This window comes from Pristiophorus japonicus, chromosome 5 (genome assembly GCF_044704955.1).
Source record: "Pristiophorus japonicus isolate sPriJap1 chromosome 5, sPriJap1.hap1, whole genome shotgun sequence".
In the NCBI taxonomy this organism is placed as follows: Eukaryota; Metazoa; Chordata; class Chondrichthyes; family Pristiophoridae; genus Pristiophorus; species Pristiophorus japonicus.
Window position 1 is genome coordinate 78,568,877 of NC_091981.1, and position 24,663 is coordinate 78,593,539.

Below are 24,663 nucleotides of genomic sequence, written 5' to 3' on the forward strand. Positions count from 1 at the left end.
ACTAGGGGGTTATAGTTTTAGAATAAAGGGTTGGCCACTTAGGACACAGATGAGGACAAATCTCTTCACTCAAAGGGTTGTGAATCTTTGTAATTCTCTACTCAGAGAGCTGTGGGTGCTCAGTCGTTGGGTATATTCAAGACAGAGATCTATCGATTTTTGGATACTAAGGGAATCAAGGTAATGGGGATAGTCCAGGAAAGTGGAGTTGAGGTAGAAGATCAGCCATGATCTTATTGAATGGCGGAGCAGGCTCGAAGGGCCGAATGTCCTAATTCTGCTCCTATTTCTTGTAGACATGTTTTATTAAGACATAATCACAAGATGAAATGCATGCCTCCTCATTCTGCAAACACCGAAGTCTCGTCAATTTCCATGGTCTGGGCCCAGACTGGCATAGCGTTAGAAACTTGTCTGTGTTGGGGGTGGGAGTGGCAGAAAAGTGAGCACAACTGCAATCTTCAGGTTGCACAAAAGTATTATCGTGAAATTTAACTTCATGCAACCAAATATATCAAGACATATATTTAGGTTTGCATTTATAAGGCTCGATAAGACTTTAAAAGGGTGCATGGGCTAAAACCTTAGCCTGCAAAACAAAAACTATACACTTTAAGGGCTAGACTTTCCACTTTGCTAGCTATCGGCAAAGAAATGGCGATGTTCCAGCCTTGGCGATGTGTCAGCCTTCATGATCGCTGGAACATCGGCCATTGTTTGGATCGCAATTTTCGGCTCAGCGCTAGGCCAGCAATGTGAAATAGGTGAAGCGCTAGGCCAGCAATGTGAAACAGGTGAAGCGCTAGGCCAGCAATGTGAAATAGGTGAAGCGCTAGGCCAGCAATGTGAAATAGGTGAAGGGCTAGGCCAGCAATGTGAAATAGGTGAAGGGCTAGGCCAGCAATGTGAAATAGGTGAAGGGCTAGGCCAGCAATGTGAAATAGGTGAAGGGCTAGGCCAGCAATGTGAAATAGGTGAAGGGCTAGGCCAGCAATGTGAAATAGGTGAAGGGCTAGGCCAGCAATGTGAAACGGGTGAAGCGCTAGGCCAGCAATGTGAAATAGGTGAAGCGCTAGGCCAGCAATGTGAAATAGGTGAAGGGCTAGGCCAGTAATGTGAAATAGGTGAAGCGCTAGGCCAGCAATGTGAAATAGGTGAAGGGCTCGGCCAGCAATGTGAAACGGGTGAAGCGCTAGGCCAGCAATGTGAAATAGGTGAAGGGCTAGGCCAGCAATGTGAAATAGGTGAAGCGCTAGGCCAGCAATGTGAAATAGGTGAAGGGCTAGGCCAGCAATGTGAAATAGGTGAAGGGCTAGGCCAGCAATGTGAAATAGGTGAAGGGCTAGGCCAGCAATGTGAAATAGGTGAAGGGCTAGGCCAGCAATGTGAAATAGGTGAAGCGCTAGGCCAGCAATGTGAAATAGGTGAAGGGCTAGGCCAGCAATGTGAAATAGGTGAAGGGCTAGGCCAGCAATGTGAAATAGGTGAAGGGCTAGGCCAGCAATGTGAAATAGGTGAAGGGCTAGGCCAGCAATGTGAAACGGGTGAAGCGCTAGGCCAGCAATGTGAAATAGGTGAAGCGCTAGGCCAGCAATGTGAAATAGGTGAAGCGCTAGGCCAGCAATGTGAAATAGGTGAAGGGCTAGGCCAGCAATGTGAAATAGGTGAAGCGCTAGGCCAGTAATGTGAAATAGGTGAAGCGCTAGGCCAGCAATGTGAAATAGGTGAAGGGCTCGGCCAGCAATGTGAAACAGGTGAAGCGCTAGGCCAGCAATGTGAAATAGGTGAAGGGCTAGGCCAGCAATGTGAAACGGGTGAAGCGCTAGGCCAGCAATGTGAAATAGGTGAAGGGCTAGGCCAGCAATGTGAAACGGGTGAAGCGCTAGGCCAGCAATGTGAAATAGGTGAAGCGCTAGGCCAGTAATGTGAAACAGGTGAAGCGCTAGGCCAGCAATGTGGAAGGCAAAGCTTCCTTAGTAACGACCTTCTGCTCATGTGTTTTTTTTTGGTGGACAGGTTTTCCCACGTTTCCGGAAGTCAGGGGCCATCCACACACATGCGCAGAAGGCAAATGGAGGGGGAAGAGAGAGAGGATAGAGAGAGGAGGAAGGCAGACACAAAGAGGAGAGAGTAAAGAGAGATTACAGGAGAAAAGAGAGAGAAAAAGATGGCTGATTCAGAACACCACATGCATGATGTGGAGGGGGGCGGGGGGAAGGAAGAGGGCCAAACTCTCTTCTGATGAGGCCAACAAAGCCCTCGTTGCTGAGGTGCACTCCCATGGGCCCAATTAACCTGGGGTGCTCATAGGAAACCACACCCTGGGCGTATTGGAAGATATGGGATGAGATCGCCGACGTGGTCTCCTCGGCTCCCCATGAGGCGAGGGGATCCGACCAGTGCCGGAAGCATTGGAACAACCTAGTTGCTTCGGTAAGAGGAAGTAGGATTTTATATTGTAATGATGCAAATTGTAATTATACTTAATCTCCTGGATTGAATTTAAGCTTGTTATTCTTATATATATTCCCTGCTAAGATCCAGACAGGGCTATGAACCTGTGCCCTTTTTAAGTCTCTCTGGCTGCTGTCACTTATACAGTGACCCAGCATGGCCTGGGGGAGAGCTGCCTTTGCTCACTGCCTGCCCTGGAACACTTTTGCACATTAGCTCCTGTCATTGCCGAGTTCAATGGAGATTGTGGTTAAGAGAGAAGTGTCAAGCATTAGCCCCTAAACACGATCTTTGTTATAACTGTGCATTAATTGTGTATAAAAACCCTATTGGCATATAATGTTGGAAACTGTTGACTTTACATGAGAGTACCTTAGCTCATGCCATGCTCTTGTCATGTCTGCAGAGGAAGTTATCTAACAATAGGAGGGAGCAGAGGTGCACTGGAGGAGTCCCTGCTCAGCTCCAGGTGCTGTCGGAGATCGAGGAGCGTGTGGCGGAGTTTGTGGGGACCAACAGTCACTTGGGCCACCGCCCGTGGTTTTACAGAACCCACCAATGCATCATGTGAGTCATGTGTCAAGCAGTGTTAAATTAATATTAAAGTAATGTAACGTCATTTAATTATAATATATGAATGATGTCATGTTATACATGTAGCTTCTGTGCTCTCAGGTTAACAACATAAGAACATAACATTAGAGCAGGAGCAAGCCATCTGATCATTGTCCCCTTCTCTGTTCATTCCCCATCAGTCCCTTATCATTCTGTCGATCTCCGACTTATCCAGCCTCCACAGCTCTCTGGGGCACTGAATTCCACATAGATGTACTACCAAATGATGCATTAATCTGTAACATTTCTCAGTCACATTTATTGTAGTAGTGCTTCTCCTCTTATGTATGCCAGTGCAGCGCAAGAGTCATGTGTACCCTTCTGTTCTAATTGTGTTTTGCAGGTCGCCCAGCACCAGAGGCACAAAGGGAGGCACTAGCAACAGCGCCGGCAATGCTCATGCCCACGGGTGGTGAGGAGGAGCAAGAGGAAGAGGAAGAGCATGAGACAACCGAGCCTGAGGAGATGGAGGAAGAGGATGCCTCTAACATCCCTGAGACAAGTGTTTCACCTGTGGGACCTGCGGCCACAAGTTTTTTTTTGAACAAAGAGGTCGCGGGACCAAGCGGCGTGTAGCCGGCGACGACAAGGCACTCATTAGTGCTCACGCAGACCCCAACGGAGGTCGGGTCAGCGCCTAGCCTGACCGATCGGATTGAGGGCTTGACAAGACTGTCGCAATTAGTCGCGAACATCTCCAGGCGTTTGTGGCATTCACTCGTGAAGATGTGTGCAATGACCACTGCCACCAATGCCTTGCGGCATGCGTTGGCGGGATACGGTGCTGTACCCCAAGGTGCCATGATCCGACACACCACAAGCACCAGCACACAAGCGAGTCAGGAGAAAGCACTTTGCCCAGCTTCATCTTCCTCTCCAACACCCACCCCTCCAACAGCCGATCGTGTCACCATCACTCCCACCACGTCAGGAAGTCTTGACATTGCCTGCTACAGCCAGCATCGTCTCGGTACCCAGGAACCAAAAACGGGTGGGTGGGGCTAGGACACAGGGGTATCCAGGATCTGGAGGGAAACGTGGCCACAAGTAGGGAGGGTGGTGCAATGTCTTTTATATTGTTAATATTGTTCAAATTATTTTTTGTTGTTGTTTTTATTGTTGTTGCACTGTTGAGGTGTGGGTGGGGGGGGGTGAGTGAGTGGGGGTGGGGGGGGAAGTGGGTGGGTGTTATTTTAAAATAGTTAACAAATTTGTTAATATAATTAAAAAAATTATTTAACTTTACAATTGTTGTGCAGTGTCTTCTAATAACGCAAGTAAGGTGAAACATGAATGCAACTGTTGTAAAACAATGGCCAAGCCAGACCAGGCAAGGATGAAACGTAATTCAAGGCAAACGCAACTGTTGGCTTTCCGTAAAAGTAACTGTAACTGTAACTGTCCCCAATGCAAGTTCATGCAAAGCATTCATTTATGAGCTGCTGGCGCAACTGCTTTGCTGCCACGTAACTTTCACGGGGTTTTTGCAGTCTTGCGGGGGGGGGGGGGGGCGGGACCATGGATTCATCACCAGGCTGATTTTCCTCCCCGAGGTCCTCACCAGCCTCCTCCTCTTCCTGCTCCTCGTCGTCTGCCTCTTCCGCCTCAAATCCTTCCTGAGATGGACCGTCAATCCCATCTGGCAATTGTTGTCCTCTCCTTATTTAAATATAATGAGGCCTGAAGCCTCTATTTTTACTACAGGGATCCTGGGGCTCGGGATTCCCGGTAGCTGCAACAAGGCGGCCCCAGCCTCAGGGAGCAATCCTTGTGGGCCGGGAGTAGCAGGAGTGCTCCCCCCCGGCCCCCCAAACTCCTCCACCAGCAGCCTAGATCCCCGCCAGGTCGGGGATTGGACCCTCTTCTCTTCCGCACCCCCGCCCCTCCGAATTACTCGCTGCATACTTACTCAGGCTGAATTTTTAGTGGGAACTCGGGGGAAGCACTAATGGCCCAATTTCCCCATCTTTGCTCACTGAATTCCGCCAATGGTTGCCATCCACCAATCAGATAAGCCGCACTCAAAACTACTAGTGAGGTTACTGCATGCGATGCCACTTGGATTTTGATTCTCTGAAGGATGATCAATGGTTTCTAATAAACCAGTTGTTAGTGAACACAAGTACTGCTCAGCTGATATAAGTGATACATATTTGTCAATGTAACACCTACCGAATGCTGACTGTGCAACTTTTCCAGCAGAGTACTGTCGGTGCCCTTTGGAAAATGACTCTCCTCGTTGATAAGGGCCAGAATGCCCATTTTCTACAAAAAATTTATTAAAATTAGGAATTAGATAGAAGTAATTTAAGCGTTACACATCAAAAGCTTTGTATGACGAAAAATAAATACTTTGAAATAAACTTAGGCAAATAATTTCTCTCTTCCTTAGATAATAAATCAGAAGACCAATAAAGTCTAAAATAAAACTTTTATTCATGAAAGGTTGTTGCTATATTTAGTAGTTGCATTGCCAATCTGTAACTAGACCAGTCAGTAACATATTTCCCCTACACATGTCCTGTAATACCTTTTCACACAGGACAAATATACAATGATTAAATTGCTGCCTTTTGTCTATTTACAGATGAAAAATTCCTCGCATTGCAGATCCTTAGGAAGATGAACTATTTATAGATCATGATGGCAATAAAATTTGGAACTTTGAATTTGGTTATGGCTATTAAATCCATTAAATCCTTTAAGACTTAAGACTTTATAGCCCTTTCGGAAATATTCTAAGTAAAAATTATCTACATAAAAATGAATCATCAAATTGCACAAGTACCAATATTAGACTTTCAATATAAGTAAAACTCAGTGTCACAAACACTCAAACTTCAGAGGCAGAATGTGGCTGGAAAGTGAAACTAGAACAGTCCTCAGACAATCTAACTCCAATCATTTGAGAGTTCCGAGATGCTATTTAATAATGCCACCCTGTACTTACATATGTTAGTAGTGGATTACATGCATGATTTTAGTTCTCCAAATAATGGGCTCTCTTCCCTATATGCTTTTGAACCTATGCCCAATTTAACTTGTTAGCAGAAACCAGAGATCTACTACAGGTTGAACCTCTCTTATCCGGGACTTCCTAATCCGGCACCATACCCGGCCGCCGGGTGGCGCATGTGCAGTACTCCGACCCACCCCCCACCCAGGTCTCCCATTCCCTTTTTAGGCACAACGGTGATACCTTTTCTTTATGCCACCAGCCTGTCCTCGCCGCAATTCACTGCCCCCCAGTCATCAAGATCCACGGCACGGCCCTGGATAATGTGGACCATTTCCCATACCTCGGGAGCCTCTTATCATCAAGAGCAGATATTGATGATGAGATTCAACACCGTCTCCAGTGAGCCAGTGCAGCCTTCGGCCGCCTGAGGAAAAGTGTGTTCGAAGACCAGGCCCTCAAAACTGCCACCAGTCTGCAGGGCTGTAGTAATACCCGCCTTCCTGTATGGCTTAGAGACATGGACCATGTACAGTAGACACGTCAAGTCGCTGGAGAAATACTACCAATGATGTCTCTGCAAGATCCTACAAATCCCCTGGGAGGACAGATGCACCAACATTAGCATCCTCAACCAGGCCAACATCCCAGCATTGAAGCACTGAGCACACTTGATCGGCTCAGCTGGGCAGGCCACATTGTTTGCATGCCAGACACGAGACTCCCAAAGCAAGCCCTCTACTCGGAACTCCTTCATGGCAAACAAGCCAAAGGTGGGCAGAGTAAATGTTACAAGGACACCCTCAAACCCTCCCTGATAAAGTGCAACATCCCCACTGACACCTGAGAGTCCCTGGCCAAAGACCGCCCTAAGTGGAGGAAATGCATCCGGGAGGGCTCTAAGTACCTCGAGTCTCATCATCAAGAGCATGCAGAAATCAAGCGCATGCAGAAATCAAGCGCAGGTAGCGGAAAGAGCGTGTGGCAAACCTGTCCCACCCACCCCTTCCCTCAACGACTATCTGTCCCACCTGTGACAGGGACTGTGGTTCTCATATTGGACTGTTCAGCCACCTAAGGACTCATTTTTTTTTTTTTTTTTTTTTAAAAGAGTGGAAGCAAGTCTCCCTCGATTCCGAGGGACTGCCTATGATGATTTAATTAAATCATTCACCTAAACAGAAAATCAACACACTTACGAGAAAGAAAGTGATCAGCAGTAGCAGAAGCCCCCTTCAACTTAGAACACCCCGGGCCCGTCGACACCCGCCAATGCCTCAGGGCCCGCTGACACCTCGGGGCCCACTGGAGCCGTCGACCTCCACCCCCACCCGACCTCAGGCCGATGATCTCCCCTCATGCGGCACAGGCTAGATCCCGAGGGTGCCAGATAAGAGGGGTTCAACCTGTACCTTTCTTTTCCCCCGCAGTGTCCCCAGCATTCCATTCTCCTTACCTCCCAATGATGCATGGAGTTTAAAACGAAGCAGAAAGTTACAAGCAACAACAGACCAGGACAGCAGTTCACAGCGCAACTAGAGAATAGTGGAGTAATAGTTCTTCGGCACGGTTAAATCAAAATACTTTCAGACTAATATTGAGCACTCTGCTGACACTGTAAAGGTTGCACCCGGCCTGCGAGCACTATTGGAGCAGGCCAGGGAGCGGAAGGAGCAGCGTGGCAGCATACCACTCTAGGGAGCAGCATGTGCTGGAGCAGGAGAGCAACGGCAGTGAAAAGGGACGTCACCAAGGTCCAGGTCGGTGATTGGAGCTTGGGGAGGTACATCAGGAGCGGTGAGATTGGGGCGAAGGAGCGACAAGAGACAGTAGAGGGACATGATCGGGGCCCAGGAGAGGCGAGGGCCCAGGGGCAGCACGGGCCAGCCCACACTGCGATATGTGTGCACACTAGGTCCGTGCAGCAGAGCAGGTCTCCAGTCGTCTTGGCCAATCCTTGCTACTGGACCAAGACCTAGCTCTGTCAAGCCCGTGTGGTGGCTGGTATGCAACGGTCACCACACATTAAAAAAAATCCAAGCACAGGCATCTTCCACCCTTCAAAATTTAGTTCAGACCTGGAATTTTAGGTCCATCATTGAAACACCTGTGAACTTTTTGACGTGGAAACAAGTCATCCTCGGGTCGAGGGACTGCCTATGATGATGATGATGATGATGATGATGGAGCCAGCCTTGCTAGATGAATCACAGGTTGGAGAATGAGAGAATGGAAAACCGGGCTTTTGGGGTAAATTCAATGACTTACTGCTCTCAGCCTACAGCCTCACATGACTGGAGTATATATTAGGAATTTAGCCACCCACCTAGGCCCATAATTCTGTGCCGAATAATTTTCCAACCATTAATAAGTTGTGATAGATTTACAGTCACATTTTCAGCTCGCATTCCCACCTAGCAAGATTGTGTTAAAGATCACGGCCTCGAGTTGTTTTCATATCTTCATGATTCGCATGTAGTGATGCCAATAAATTGTAGATATTACCTTCTCAATGAGATCCAAGCACTCCCCATTGTCCATCCAATCAATGTCTTCCCAGACCAATCCATCCCTAGTGAAAAATAAACCTTGCTCAATGAAATAAACACATCCACACAAGGTTTCCAATTTGCAAACAGGGCTGAATATTACTGCAAGTATCAAAGTATTAACAGTGCAGCAAGGCTCCCATTAGCTGCTGAACTTTTACAACATGTGTTGCCAATGGCATTCGCCATTAGCCAGTTCTCGAGTATTTCTCTCTAACTTATTGGGTACTGTATTAGATGGCCTGGTAGTCCTGAATCTGAAACCACTCAGCTAAAGATTGAAATCAATTTCTTTTAACCATTCAGAATATGTCAGCAAAAATGATAGATGATAACTGAAATGAACAATTAAAATGGTGACAATAGGATGCATTTCAGAATCCAACTGTCTTGTGACTGAATAGTACTCTAAGACACAGCTATCCCGCCATTTTTATGTGAATGCAAAGTGATTTTGGATATGCATAAATGCAAAAATGGTAGTTCAATTCCAGAGACTACTGAACACACAAGTTCTAAAGGTGAGCGCCCCGGGTCAGGAGGCAGCCTCACACTGTAAAGCATAAATCCAGTCGTAACTGTACTTGGACTTTAATTATTTATTTTTGAAGTGCAACTAACACAAGTCATTTACCTGTTGTATTCCAGTTGTTCCAAGGAAAATATGTGCTTGTTGAAATACTCCTGAAGTTTTTCATTTGCATAATTGATGTTGAATTGTTCAAACCGATTTATCTGTTGACAATTGCAAATTACAAATTAGAGAAATAGAGAGAGAGAGAAAATGCAAAAAAAAGGGGAGAAAGAGCAAACAGAGAAAGAAAATCACAAAGTGAATGAGAAAGCAAGCCAGATAGAAAGTAAGGGGGAAAAGAGATAAAGCAAAAGAGAAAGCAAGACAATAAAGACGTTTTCATGACAGCATTGTGAATAAAAATAAACTTCTATTTACTATACCTCAAAGTTTTCAAATCCAAATATGTCAAGGACTCCCACAGATTTGTAGTCCTCCTTTCCTTTTACTCTACTGTTGATTTTTCTAATAATCCATGCAAAACATTGGGAGTAAAGTGCCATGGCCATTGAATCTCTGGAATCTACAGCCTGTGGAGAACACAGCATCATTTAATTGCACTCTACGGTTCAGATTTAAATCTGATCAAATGTTTTAAGATTAATTAGCATCTCCAATGCAGATTTCTATACACAATTGTTCTGCACACAATTGTAACATATGTACAGGATAGTGCACAAATGCATGCCGTGCACCTGGTAATTCACTGATAGCTGTACAATAGTCTACTTCACTCCCTCTATCAAAATGAACAACTCTCTTTCCAGCAGACATAAAATAATACTATTCATATATGGATCAAAGCAATTAATTCAACAACATTCTAAACATATTAAGAGCCAGATCTTGCACAGATAACAAAGCACAGTAAAAGGCATTGGTTGTCACATCATGTGACTCAATATTGGCTGGTGATGAGTTGTCGAGCTGCTAGATTTTTTTTCTTTGTTCATGAGATGTGGGCATCGCTGCCATGGCCAGTATTTATTGTCCACCCCTAATTACTCTCAAGAATGTGGTTGCGAGGGGCCATCTTAAACTGCTGCAGTCAATGTGGTGAAGGTACTCCCACAGTGCTGCTAGGGAGGGAGTTTCAGGATTTTGACCCAGCTTCGATGAAGGAACGGCGATATATTTTCAAATCAGGATGTTGTGTGACTTGGAGGGGAAATTGGAGGTGCACTTGCTGCCCTTGTCCTTCTAGGTGGTAGACGTTGCTGAGTTTGGGAAGTGCTGTTGAAGAAGTCTTGTAGAAGGTAAACACTGCAGCCAGTGTGCCTGTGGTAGAGGGAGTGAATGTTTAAGGTGGTGGATGAGGTGCTAATGAAATGGGCTGCTTTGTCCTGGGTGGAGCTCGAGTATTGTTGGAACTGCATTCATCCAGGCAAGTGAAGGATATTCTATCACATTCCTGACCTATGCCTTGTAGATGGTGGAAAGGCTTTGGGGAGTCCAGAGCTGAGACACTAGCCACAAAATAACCTGCCTCTGATTTGCTCTTGTGGCCACAGTATTTATGTGGCTGGACTAGTTAAGTTTCTGGTCAATGGTTATGCCCAGGATGTTGATGGTGAGGGATTTGTGCTAGGTATAAATTTTCCCCAATTTCCATTGACTTCAATTTTACTAGAGTTGCGAGATGCGACACTCAGTCAAATGCTGCCTTGATGTCAAGGACAGTCATTCTTACCTCACCTCTGGAATTCAGCTCTTTTGTCCATGCTTTGACCAAGACTGTAGAGAGGTCTAGAGCAAGTAGTCCTATCGGAACCCAAACTGAGCATCGGTGAGCAGGTTATTGGTGAGTAAGTGCCGCTTGACAGCACTGTCGACACACCTTCTATCACTTTGCTCATGATTGAAAGTAGACTGATGGGGTGGTAATTGGTCGGATTGGATTTGTCCTGCTTTTTTTGGGCAGGATATTCCCTGGCAGATTTCCACATTGCTGGGTAGTTGCCAGTATTGTAGCTGTACTGGAACAGCTTGGCTAGAGGCTCAGTTAGTTCTCAAGCACAAGCCTTCATCACGACAGCTGGGATGTTGGCGGGACCCATAGCCTTTTCTGCATTTAGTGCGTTCAGCCGTTTTTTGATAGCACATGGAGTGAATCGAATTGGCTAAATACTGGCTTGTGTGATGGTGGGGACATCAGGAGGAGGCCAAGGTGGATCAAACACGCGGCACTTCTGCCTGAAGACGGTTGAAAACGATTTAGGCTTGTCTTTTGCTGATCTCTGCCATCATTGAGGATGAGGATATTCATGGAGCCTCCTCCTCCCGTTAGTTGTTTAATTGTCCACCACCATTCATGACTGGATGTAGCAGGACTACAGAGCTTTGATCCGATCCATTGGTTGTGGGATCGCTTAACTCTGTCTAGAGCATGCTGCTTCCACTCTTTAGCATGCATGTAGTCCTGTGTTGCAGCGTCCTCATTTTTAGGTGTGCCTGGTGCTGCTCCTGGCATGCTTTACTACACTCCTCATTGAACCAGGATTGGTCCACTGACTTGATGGTAATGGTAGCGTGAGGGCCATGTGGTTACAGATTGTGGTGGAATAAAATTCTGCTGCTGCTGATGGCTCACAGTGCCTCATGAATGCCTAGTTTTAAGTTGCTAGATCTGTTCTAAATTTATCCCATTCAGCACGATGGTAGTACACACAACACATTGGAAGGAGACCTCAGTGCGAAGACAGGAATCTTCTCCACAAGTTGCTATGTGGTGGTCACTGCTACCAATACTATCATGCACAGATGCATCTGCGACAGGTAGATTGGTGAGGACGAGTTCAAGTTGATTTTTCCCTCATGTTGATTTTCTCACCATCTGCATATGCCCAGTCTGGCAGCTATATCATTCAGGACTTGGCCAGCAGTGCTACTAACGAGCTACTCTTGTGATGGACATTGAAGTCTCCCACTCAGAGGATATTCTGTGACCCTGTTGCCTCAGTGCTTCTTCCAAGTGGTGTTCAACATGGAGTAGTACAGATTCATCAGCTGAGGGTGAGCAATAGGTGGTAATTAGCAAGAGGGTTCTTTTCTCATGCTTGGCCTGAAGCCACAAGACTTCATGGGATCAGGAGCCAACATTGTGTACTCCCAGGGCCACTCCCTCCCGACTGTATACCATTGTGCCACCAACTCTGGCTGGTCTGTTCTGTCAGTGGGGATGGTGATGGAGGAGTCTGGGACATTAGCTGAAAGGTGTAATTTTGAGTGTATGACTGTCAGGCTATTGCTTGAATAGTCTGTGGGACAGCTCTCCTAATTTTGGCACGTCCCCAGTTGTTCAGTTCCATTCACAATTCCTCAGATAATGAAATTTAGGCTTGGGCTGATAAGTGACGAGTAACATTCGCGCCTCAGAATTGCCAGGCAATGACTATCTCCAACAAGAGAATATCTAACCACCGCCCCTTGATATTCAACAGCAGCTCCATCGCCGAATCCCCCACCACCAATATCCTGGGGGTCACCATTGACCAGAAACTTAACTGGATCAGCCACATAAATACTGTGGCAACAAAAGCAGGTCAGAGACTGGGTATTCTGCAGTGAGTGTCTCACCTCCTGACTCCCCAAAGCCTTTCCACCATCTACAAGGCACAAGTCAGGAGTGTGATGGAATACTCTCGACTTGCCTGGATGAGTGCAGCTCTAACAACATTCGAAGCTCGACACCATCCAGGTAAAGTAGGCCGCTTGATTGGCATTCCATCCACCACTTTAAATATTTACTCCCTCCACCACCGGCGCACTGTGGCTGCAGTGTTTAGCATCTACAAGATTGTTTTTCCACAGCAGTTTTGTACAACTGAGTGGCTTGCTCGACCATTTCAGAGAGCAGTTACTCCAGACCAAGTAAGGATGGAAGATTTCCTTCCCTAACAGATATCAGTGAACCTGGTGTGTTTTTACGACAATCCGATATAGTTTGATGCTCACCATTACTGATACTAGCTTTTTATTCCAGATTTATTTGAATTTATATGAATTTAATTTCCCAGCTGCCGTGGTGCAAATTCAATTCTCTGGATCATTAGTCCAGGCCTCTGGAGTACTAGTCCAGTAACATAACAACTGTGCTACCGTACCCAATAACACTGAATGTCGGAAAACTGGAAGTTTTCGACAGAGATCACAAGATCCTTGTGGAATGCGTACTTCAGTGCCAGCGACGAACGTTGTATACATATGAATGAATTGGGATTGGGATATGATTCCACAATGAAACATTTCATTCTGCTGGACTGCCAAAGACTACAACTGGCACATCTATTGAAAAGATCATTCAATAACATGTCTCATTAAAGATAATGGGTCAGAATTTGTCATCAGCGGTGAAGCGAAGGCATTCATTGCTAGCACCAAAGTACGCTTCTCACAAGGATCTTGCAATCTTGGTCGAAAATGTTGGGTTTTCCAACGTTCAATTCAAATCAACTGAGTACAGTGGGGATCCCCTTGTGTGAGCTGCTGCGAGGTCACAAGCTGTCTAAGCATCCAATCAAAATGCAGAATTCTAACAGACAGCAAACAAGGAAGTGGGTAGCTTTTAAAATTCTAACTTTTCAAAAATGTTAGAGCGCGCAAAACGAAGATTGCGGCTCTCACATGGGGAAAAGGCAAACCTGAAATAAAGATGAATATAATTTTTGAAACTTTAAAAAAATGTAAGGATAAATTTGACACCGCACAAGATTAAAATGAGCTTTTCAAGCCTTTAACCTTTGTTTAGCAATCAATACGCTGCTACGCTGACAGACCTGTAATGACTTGGTCTATTTCTTTCGCCCTTTTTAAACAATGGTACGTTAGCTGTCTTCCAGTCCTCTGGCATCACACTCCGTTGTTTCCTCCCTTGCTTTTGTCAACAGCCCAGAAACATAGAAACATAGAAAATAGGTGGAGTAGGCCATTCGGCCCTTCTAGCCTGCACCACCATTCAATGAGTTCATGGCTGAACATGCAACTTCATTACCCCATTCCTGCTTTCTCGCCATACCCCTTGATCCCCCGAGTAGTAAGGACTTCATCTAACTCCCTTTTGAATATATTTAGTGAATTGGCCTCAACAACTTTCTGTGGTAGAGAATTCCACAGGTTCACCCCTCTCTGGGTGAAGAAGTTTCTCCTCATCTCGGTCCTAAATGGCTTACCCCTTATCCTTAGACTGTGACCCCTGGTTCTGGACTTCCCCAACATTGGGAACATTCTTCCTGCATCTAACCTGTCTAAACTTGTCAGAATTTTAAAAGTTTCTATGAGGACCCCTCTTATTCTTCTGAACTCCAGTGAATACAAGCCCAGTTGATCCAGTCTTTCTTGATAGGTCAGTCCCACCATCCCGGGAATCAGTCTGGTGAACCTTTGTTGCACTCCCTCAATAGCAAGAATGTCCTTCCTCAAGTTAGGAGACCAAAACTGTACACAATACTCCAGGTGTGGCCTCACCAAGGCCCTGTACAACTGTAGCAACACCTCCCTGCCCCTGTACTCAAATCCCCTCGCTATGAAGGCCAACATGCCATTTGCTTTCTTAACCGCCTGCTGTACCTGCATGCCAATCTTCAATGACTGATGTACCATGACACCCAGGTCTCGTTGCACCTCCCCTTTTCCTAATCCGTCACCATTCAGATAATAGTCTGTGTCTCTGTTTTTACCACCAAAGTGGATAACCTCACATTTATCCACATTATACTTCATCTTAGGATACATTTCATCCAGGCCTGGCAATTTATCAACTTTCAAAGATGCTAACCCTCTTAATATGTCCTCTCATCTAATATTACACACTCCTTCTCCTCAACTACAATGTCTGCATCATCCCTCTCTTTTGTGGAAAGCCCTATGGAAACACCCGCAAAATTGTACGGAGAGTGGAAACATATCATGATCACCTTGACAAATCAGAATACCACTTCTGGCCAGCAGAAGAAAGCCAGTCTAAACTAATGATGAAGGACATGTCCAACAGCATTCTGGATGGTGAGCCAGGGCAGGTCTGGTGCATACCATCGTGCGAGTCAACATTCTCAGCATTACTCTAATGAATTGCTATTGAGGGAGTGCAGCGAAGGTTCACCAGACTGATTCCCGGGATGGCGGGACTGACATATCAAGAAATACTGGATCAACTGGGCTTGTATTCACTGGAGTTCAGAAGAATGAGAGGGGATCTCATAGAAACGTTTAAAATTCTGATGGGACTGGACAGGTTAGATGCAGGAAGAATGTTCCCAATGTTGGGGAAGTCCAGAACCAGGGGTCACAGTCTAAGGATAAGAGGTAAGCCATTTAGGACTGAGATGAGGAGAAACTTCTTCACCCAGAGAGTGGTGAACCTGTGGAATTCTCTACCACAGAAAGTTGTTGAGGCTAATTCACTAAATATATTCAAAAAGGAGTTTGATGAAGTCCTTACTACTAGGGGGATCAGGGAGTATGGCGAGAAAGCAGGAATGGGGTACTGAAGTTGCATGTTCAGCCATGAACTCATTGAATGGCGGTGCAGGCTCCAAGGGCCGAATGGCCTACTCCTGCACCTATTTTCTATGTTTCTATGAAGTCAAGTTGCCGCTCACAACCAGAAATTCGGGATCATCTATATTTGGGCTCACAAGTAAAGACTGCAAAGTTTTACTCGGAATGGCGATAGACGTTTGTTTAGTAAATGTACACGTGAAGTACATTTACCTGCATAGTGTGTAAGGAGTTTTCTATTAAAATTAGTGTATGTGGCTAAAATGGTGTTGCCGTAGTCACGCTTGTGGTTAGTCAGCAATTTCTGTTCGACAACATTGTTTTCGAAGTTACTCACATTTGAAACTTTATAATGCAAGTTTCAAATTGTAATTGCAGCACACAATGAGTTCTTCCAATTCAACAGATTCACATGTGTATAATACCATTTTCATCTATAGTTCAACTGAAACTTCCATCTAACTATGGAACTTTAAACCAGTTTTCGGTTACCAATTGTTTTGTGATTCTCTAGCTAACTTCATTCGTCTTCTCATACTGATTGTCAATATGTCAATGTAATAATAATATAGTAGACTCGACTATTAAGTCAGTTCATGGTTGTAGTGTATTTTCTTCATGGGTTCTTCGCTTAAGAATTAATAGCTACACATTTGCTGCAAAGAACTAGCTGGTTTATTAACAATGGTTTATCAAACTGAACACTACCAGTTCATTCACCAGGCTCACAACTGCGCACCTCATCGTGGAGAACCTGAACTCAATTAACTGGGGTTTTAGTGAATTTTGTGCACATCGCGTGACTGCCTAAGCCATCACAGTGCAATAGCTCCACAACTATTTTTGTAGACAACATTAATCAAGTGCCCCCGGTTAAAGGAGGGGGGGTCACACTCCAAACACTTTCAAACAAGTGCTCCCTTGTTTTTTTGTGGGGTTTTTTTCAGGGTACTAAAAACACAAATTATACAAGTGCCCAAGTGCCCCCTGGCTAAAACCGGTGGCGGGGGGCACTAAAACCGACAAACAGACGAATTAAACTTTAAACATTAAGGACTAAATTAAAAGTTGGCCGCCGAGGGTGATGATGCTCTCCAGTCCCTCCGGCGCCCACCTCTCACGGAAGGCCACCAGCGTACCGGTAGATACTGTGCGCTCCAGCTCCAGGGACACCCTGGCTCGGATGTAACCACGGAAGAGAGGCAGGCAGTTGGGCTCAACGACCCCCTCGACTGCCCGCTGCCTGGACCGGCTGATGGCCCCCTTGGCCATGCCCAGGAGCTGTCCTACGAGGAGGCCTTCTGACCTGCCTGCTCCCCTCCGCACAGGGTGCCCAAAGAGCAGGAGTGTGGGACTGAAGTGCAACCAGAATTTGAGGAGCAGCCCCTTCAAATATTGGAAGAGGGGCTGCAACACTCAATAAAAACGTGGAACACGGACTCCTCTAGACCGCAGAAATTGCAGGCGGCCTGGGAGCCTGTGAACCGACTTAAAAACTTATTGCACGGGGCGGCTCCATACAACACCCTCCAGGCCAAGTCCCCAATAAATAAGGGGAGGACTCCCGCATAGAGAGAACTCCATTGGGGATGCCCACCTCCTCCGGACGGCAAGGTGGTGTACCATGGCGTGTCCAGACGGCAAACGAGGATTGCAACGTGGAGATTGTGCGAGAGCAGCCCGTACAGGAATCCCCTCCGCGCAGAACTGAAAGGCACAGAGGGCATTTCCCCGAGGAAGCTCAAGTTGTGAGGCGCCGGCTCCTGAGGGAGATTTCGGGGCTTGGCGCCGATGAGGAATTTGTCCGGACGGGGGTCAGGATCTCCCCACGTGCTTGGGCCTCCTTGACACATTTAATTGAGTCAGGGCCCAGCGCTGTTTATAGAGACTCAATGGCATTGGCTGCGTGCCAGGCGTCAGCCCAGATAGGCGCCGTGCCAACTTGTCTGGCGCCATCCAGCCCGCTCCTCTGCCATCGAGCAGGTCCCTGACCCTGGTCACCTTGCCAAACTGTGCCCTCTCATCCGCCTGCCACCTAAAACCGTGGAGGTACAGATTCTGAGCAGCGGCTCCCGAAGGACAACCGCCACTCCAGACAGGGGAGAACTGCATTTGGTGGCGACTCTGTTCCAGACCCTGATGAGTTCCTGGTAAAAGACAGGCAAACCCCGCATGGCGGTCCCGATGCCCCCTAGACTCACAAACAGGAGCTGTGTGTCGTAATTGAGGCAGTACTGCTGGCAGAAGAAATGCGTCGCCAGTGCACACCATCTAGGAGGGGGCTCGACGTACAGTTATCTCTGCAGGGTCTGAAGACGGAAAGTCCCAGCCTGGGTGCTCACACACACCAACGTCTGACCGCTCTCCCTAACCGGGAGACTCAGAACCGCGGCAGAGACCCTGTGCTTCTTGTTGTTCCAGAAGAAGTCCACCAGCTTCTTCTGTATCTTGCCAACAAACACAGGGGGAGGGGTCAAAATGACCAACCGGTACCACAGCATAGCGGCCACCAGCTGGTTTATGACTAGCGCTCTTGTAGGACAGCACTCGGGGCAGTCCTGTCCAGCGCCCTAGGCGAGCGGCGACTTTGGCCTCCAGCTCCTGCCAGTTCGCCGGCCTGGCTTCGTCGTCAGGGCTAAGGTAGACTCCCAGATAGAGGAGATGGGTTGTGCTACAGGCAAAAGGCCCGAGCTCCTCCAGCAAGAAGCCCACCCGCCACTGACCCACCAGGATTCCGGAACATTTCTCGCTGAGTAAATCTTCTGGCACTCACGCATCCTCCGCAGGTCAACGGGATCCTCGACCATGAGGAGCACGTCAACGGCGTAAGCCAAGAGGACGACCTCTACGCCCGGCCCTTGCAGAGCCAGTCCCGTCAACCTCTTTCGCAAGAGGCGCAGGAAAGGCTCCACGCATATGGCATATAACTGGCCGGACATGGGGTACCCCTTGCACACCCCTCTCCCAAAGCAAAGGGGCGCCGTCAAAGACCCATTAATCTTAATCAGACACTCCGCGGCGGCATATAAAAGTCGGATCCGGACGACAAAATGCATCCCGAACCCGAACGTGCGCAGAATTCCGAACAGATACTCATGATCCACCCTGTCGAACGCCTTCTCCTGGTCTAGGTAAAAGGAAGGCGTCTGACAGACCAGCCCTCTGGGAATGGTGGACCAGGTCCCGGACTGGATGGATGTTGTCGTGGATTGTCCAGCCTGGGACTGTGTAGGATTGATCAGGGTGGATCATGTGGTCCAGCACGGCACCAAGGCGAGCAGACATCACCCTGGCAAAAATGTTGAAATCCGTGGTGAGGGGGGAGACCGGGCACCGGTTACCGTCCGCAGTGCTGGGTCCTCGACGATTTGACCGAGATGGGATTCCAGGTCGAGCACCTTCTTTTCCAGGCGCTCCATCCTAGCCGCCCACATCTTGGTCGACCCCCTCGCGTACTCTTGACAGAAGAGATGGACGTGAGCCTTGCCCACGTCCCACCATAACCTCAAGGAGGGGAAGCCCCGCTGCTTCCTTCTCCAGTCGGCCCAGAAGCGACGGAACGAGTCCTGGAACCGCACGTCCTCCAGCAGCAGGTTGTTAAAGTGCCAGTACGTGGACCCCACCCACACGCGGAGCGAAGCGAGCTCCGCCCACACCAGGCGGTGTTCCGAGCATGGCGCCGACTGCATGGAAGCCACCGGAACGCAGGAGACATGCACCCGAGACACGTAAAGGCGGTCGATTCTGGACCATCCTCTTCGAGGCCTCACCCAAGCAAAGGCGCTGGGAGTCGGGATGGAGATTTTGCCAGATGTCCACCAAGTCGAAGGACCTGACCAGGTCCCTCAATTTCCCAATCTCCGTCATGCTCTGCGGGACTCCGGAGCAATCCCTCGCTTCGAGGGTGCAGTTAAAATCCCCCCCCCCCCCCGAGGATAATGCAGTCGCCAACGTCGACGGAGCTTAGAAGAGTGGACACTTCTTCGAAGAAGCGCACTTGCTGCTAGCCGGGCTGGGGGGCGTACATGTTCACGAGATGGAGCGGCACGACCCCAGGCGAACTGTGACATGGAGCAAGCGGCCTGGCACAGGCCACCCCACAGGAAGTGGCAATGAGGTGGCTCATGCGGACCTCTCCTTGCCATTCCAGGAGTCACGTGACCTCGTTTCCCGGAACGGTGTGGGTTTCTTGCAGGAAGCAGACCGCATATTTTCCCTCCCATAGGAGCAAAAAATTTTTCAAAATACAGCGTGCCCCTCTGCCGCCGTTGATGTTGAGGCTGGCTATGGTTATCTTCATGGCAAAAGCATAGTGCAACCTCTACCTTAACTTATTGTGGGGGGTGGGGGGTGGGGGGGGGGGGAGTGGAGTCATTTGATGACCTCCAGTCCCTCAGCAACCCAGCGAGGAACGTTCTGAGCCGGCGCAGCTCAAGGCCTTGTGGTTTTGATAAAACCACGGGCGCGGGAGGGCCCTTGACAGCAGCGCGGATGGACCTGATGAGCAGCGGCACTTCCGACCATGTGTCCAGGGCCAGATGGGCTCGATTGCAGCGACCCTGGCATTCGGCCAAAAAGTCCCAAAGTTCCTCGACAGGAATGAGGGGGGACTCAGCGGCAGACACGAGGAGATCCACCACCTCACTGGCGATGGACTCTAACTGCTCTCCTGCGCCTACCACCAAGTCCCCGTCCTCCTGTGGAGGTCGCCACCAGCAACCGGTCCGTCGACTGCATGGGGCACGGCAAACGGCCCAGCCGCACTATCCGGCCCTACCTCTGTCACGATCCCACCCCCAGGATCGTTGGCAGAGGAGTCCCCCGTGGGCTCTCCTTGGGATGCCAGGTCGGGAAGCGGCAGCGGGCAGGGGTCCCCCTCTGCCCCAGGCACTGGGGAACACTGAGAAACAGGGTCGACAAACAGCTCCAGGTCCTCCAAGTACCCGGCTCCAACACTAGGGACGAAGACTGGGGTTCCTGACCCTCCCTGCCACCACCCTCCGGCCCAGCGGGTGGGGGTTCCTGAAAAACATTCATTTTTTCTTTTTTTTTTTCTGCCAAATCGAACAGATCCCGGGGGATGTCAAAGTTTAATTGGGCGGGCTCGGACTTGGCCTCTTCAGCCTCCCCCGCCTCAGTCCCCGGGACGCTCGCCCGGTGGCGATACATTCAATTTGTGGTCCCGCACCCCTCGCGACAGGCAGTTCTTCATCCCCATCCCCGGGAGGCACAGGGGCTGGGCAGCCTCGGCTGTCTCACCCTCCCCAGGGACAGACTCCCCCCTTGCCTCCGCCGCGCATTGGGAGCGCTGGTGGGGGACATGGCATACGGGACACGTACCGGGCATCAACTCCTCCACGGTAACAAAGGGTGGGATGTTGGAGATGACTATTCTCTGCGCGGTGGCCATGAGGGAATCCGCCGGCAGGAAGGTCCCGCCCACCGTGAACTCCTGCCGAAGGGCCAGGGACACCGCCCGCTCCAACCCCAGGAAGAACAGCACCTTCCAGGACATTTGGGAGGCGGCAACAATGGTCGAGGGGCCGACTACCCCAGCCATTGCCCTCACGCACTTCTCAATGCTCATGTTGGGGTGAATGTAGCTCTTGACCCCATGTTTTTTTTGTTAGTAGTTTAAAAGGTGGCAGGGCAGCAGGATCCGCCGTGGTTGTGTACACCACACGTGCATACGTTTGCGCTGGCCCTGCCACCAGCGTAGATGGACTCGCCATGTCAGGGTCCCTTTAAGGGCTATACTCACCCCAATGTCTCAGGCCTAAAGATATTAATGGCCTCCTTTATTTGAGCAGAGGGAGCCCTTAATGAGGCTCACCTCTCCCCTACTTATTTTAATGATGGGGTGGATTTTTTTTTCCCCTCTGCTCAGTTGTTTTAAGTCATTAATTAAAAATAGGAGAAAGAGGCTTCTCAGAGAGAGGAGAGGAGAGGTGGAGAGAGCGCGAGAGGGTGGGAAAGAGGAAAGCTGTGAGAGCAAGTCACCCCTCCCAGCGTTGGGTGGGTTCTTGCAGGGGTGCACTCCCCAGATGGAAAATAAAGAATGTCCTTATAGAGTTTCTTCTGGCGGGGGGTGTGGGTGGAAGAGGTCTTCGCCCGGGACAGCTGGATCCAACCCAGGCACAGCCCTCCACCAGGTCTCAACGATGTTAATCCAGTGAGCAACGAGTCTTCAGCCAGGCAATTCCAGCTGTCCCGGGCCAGCCAATGGGAGAGAGGTGCTTCCAGTGGTGTGTGGGGCCTACTTATTGGCAAGAACCCCACACACACCCCCACAATGTTCCAGCCTTCTTATTAATCTTCTTTCCTCCCACCCCCACCAATAAAACAAAGTCTTTTTGGAGAGTGCACCAAAATACACCCTCTTGTAGATTGTTGAAATAATGGCTCTCCCTCTTTCCACACGGATGATGTTATTTTTTTCAGGTTGATGTTTTTTTTCCCCTTTTCCCCTCTCTCCAACTCTTTGGCAGTAGTGTTGTTGAAACTGCTCTCCTCCTCTCCCCCAAAGTGTTGATTCAGTAGGCCCCTTCCTCCTCTCCTGGGTACACAGGTTGGATGCAGGCTTGCAGGAGCAATTGCAGGAGCTCCTCACATCACAGATTCACAGCTCCAAATGAATAGGCCATGCCCACAACAGCTCTACAACTCTTTTGTTGCAAAAACAAGAAACAATTAACGATTAATCCAAGTGCCCCCTTATTAAAGGAGGGGAGGGGGGGGGAACACTCCAAACAGTTTTCAAGTGCCTTTTTTTGTTTTCATAACAGCTCTACAAGCCTGTGAGCATGCTCACGGGTACATACATTACAATGATTATTACATCAATGCGTTCTCCATTCTTACCTGCTCTACTGTGAGTGGTGTGCTGATCTCCTCACCCCTGAGAATCATGGACCGGTGAGTCAGCACTTCTGTGAGCTGCGTGGAGTCCAGCCCAAGCAACTCAGCTGCGTTCCCCAATGCTAAAGAGGAAGAATTATAGAGTTGAATAAACTGGTTTTTTGCATCATTCTTATTTGCCAGGTTAAACCCTCATTTATTTTGTCTGATTTATAATCGATCAAAATATATAGTTCTACAATGCAACAATTATTCCAAGAAAGGTTCATTTCTAAATCTAATGTGTTATATATAAAATATAATCCATCTGTTCAGCCATATAATAACTCACTATGAATGCGAAGGACAAGAATCATATTTCAGAATATTTCTATATTCAGTGCCAAAATACTCGAACTGTAATACAAAACCCACTGCATTCAGAAGGTTTACAATACAGGTGATCCAGGCTCCTGAAACATTTGTAACACACCAGTCACTACAGTGAGCTAGCTGACATTTTCTTTCTTTCTGGCAGAAATCTATTCACATAATATTTACCCATTTTTGAGGAAACCTGTGCTCCTCCAGCAATTACAAATTCGATATTCCCGAGATGTAGGACACCAGCGAGTAGCTTCAGCACCTCCCGAGTCTCCTCGGTTCTGAACTTCATTACTCTCATGGCGGTCTGGAATAATGTGCAGAGAAATATGCAAATGAAAACAATGTCCAAATCAGACAAATTGTGATGGTTTTAAAAACAATAACTTTCATTTAGATACATCTTTAACATAGTAAAACGTACCTAACCACTTCACAGGAGTATAAGGTGACAAAAAATTTGACACCAAGCCACATAAGGAGAAATTAGGGTGGGTAACTAAAAGCTTAGCCCCAAAGAGGTAGGTTTTTAAGGAGCATCTTAGAGAAAAGAGGTAGAGAGGCGGAAAGGTTTAGACAGGGAATTCCAGAGCTTAGGGCCTAGGCAACAGAAGGCGAGACAGCAATAGTTGAGCGATTATAACCAGGGATGTTAAACAATTCAGTGTTAGTAAATATATATAATTTGCACAGCTGTTTCATATCACACCCTAAATGTTTTCTGCTCCATCTGGGTGGGGAATGGATGAAATATTCAAGCAGCCACATACACTTGATTCTGTATCAACAAATTAATTTACTGCAAGGGTGGGAAAATTACATTAGGACACAAATATTAAATTTTTACCATCTTATGACTTCCAGGAGCTAACTACTCAAGTTCTTCACAATTTTCATTTCAAATTATAAGAACATAAGAACACAAGAAATAGGAACAGGAGTAGGCCATATGGCCCCTCGATCCTGCTCCGTCATTCAATATCATGGCTGATCTGATCATGGACTCAGGTCCACTTCCCTGCCTGGTCCCCATAACCCCTTATCCCCTTATCCCCTTATCCTTTAAGAAATTGTCTTAAATTTATTCAATGTCCCAGCTTCCACAGCTCTCTGAGGCAGTGAATTCCACAGATTTACAACCCTCAGAAGAAATTTCTCATCTCAGTTTTAAATGGGCAGCCCCTTATTTTAAGATCATGCCCTCTAGTTCTAGTCTTCCCCATCAGTGGAAACATCCTCTCTGCATCCACCGTGTCAAGCCCCCTCATAATCTTATACATTTCGATAAGATCACCTCTCATTCTTCTGAATTCCAATGAGTAGAGGCCCGACCTACTCAACCTTTCCTCATAAGTCAACCCACTTATCTCCGGAATCAACCTTGTGAACCTTCTCTGAAGCCTCCAAAGCAAGTATATCCTTTCATAAATATGGAAACCAAAACTGGTACAAATTATGTGCAATTAGAAAATGTTACCACTTTATTAAAGGAAACAAATTAATGAACATAAGAATTCTTTAGCCACCATTTACCTTTACAATTTCTAGTACAAATCACATGACAACAAGTACGCACTTTATTTAACAGTAGAAAAGGGAGTACACTCTTAAACTGGTGAAAGGTAAATTTAGGACTGATGTTGGAAAACTCTTCACACAAAATTATCAACTTTTGGCATGGACTTCTGGGTAGAGTAGTGGAGTCAAATTTAATTGAAGAGATACTTGGATTAGATGCTGTCAGTTTTTCTAGATGGATGATCCAGGATAGGTGAAATGGCATCCTCATCCATACTTAA

General features: G+C 47.6%; 1 protein-coding gene across 1 annotated transcript in view; it reads right to left on the reverse strand.

The window, feature by feature from the left end:
- The window catches only part of myo10 (myosin X), a 445,108-nt gene that overhangs the window by 225,201 nt on the left and 195,244 nt on the right, over positions 1–24,663 (reverse strand). Inside the window, exons 10-15 of the mRNA XM_070880183.1 lie at positions 23,042–23,171; positions 22,505–22,623; positions 9,532–9,678; positions 9,209–9,309; positions 8,531–8,597; positions 5,242–5,334 (exon numbers count right to left, since the gene is read on the reverse strand). Of these exons, the coding sequence (XP_070736284.1) occupies positions 5,242–5,334; positions 8,531–8,597; positions 9,209–9,309; positions 9,532–9,678; positions 22,505–22,623; positions 23,042–23,171 (657 nt within the window). The remainder of the gene's footprint in view (positions 1–5,241; positions 5,335–8,530; positions 8,598–9,208; positions 9,310–9,531; positions 9,679–22,504; positions 22,624–23,041; positions 23,172–24,663) is intronic.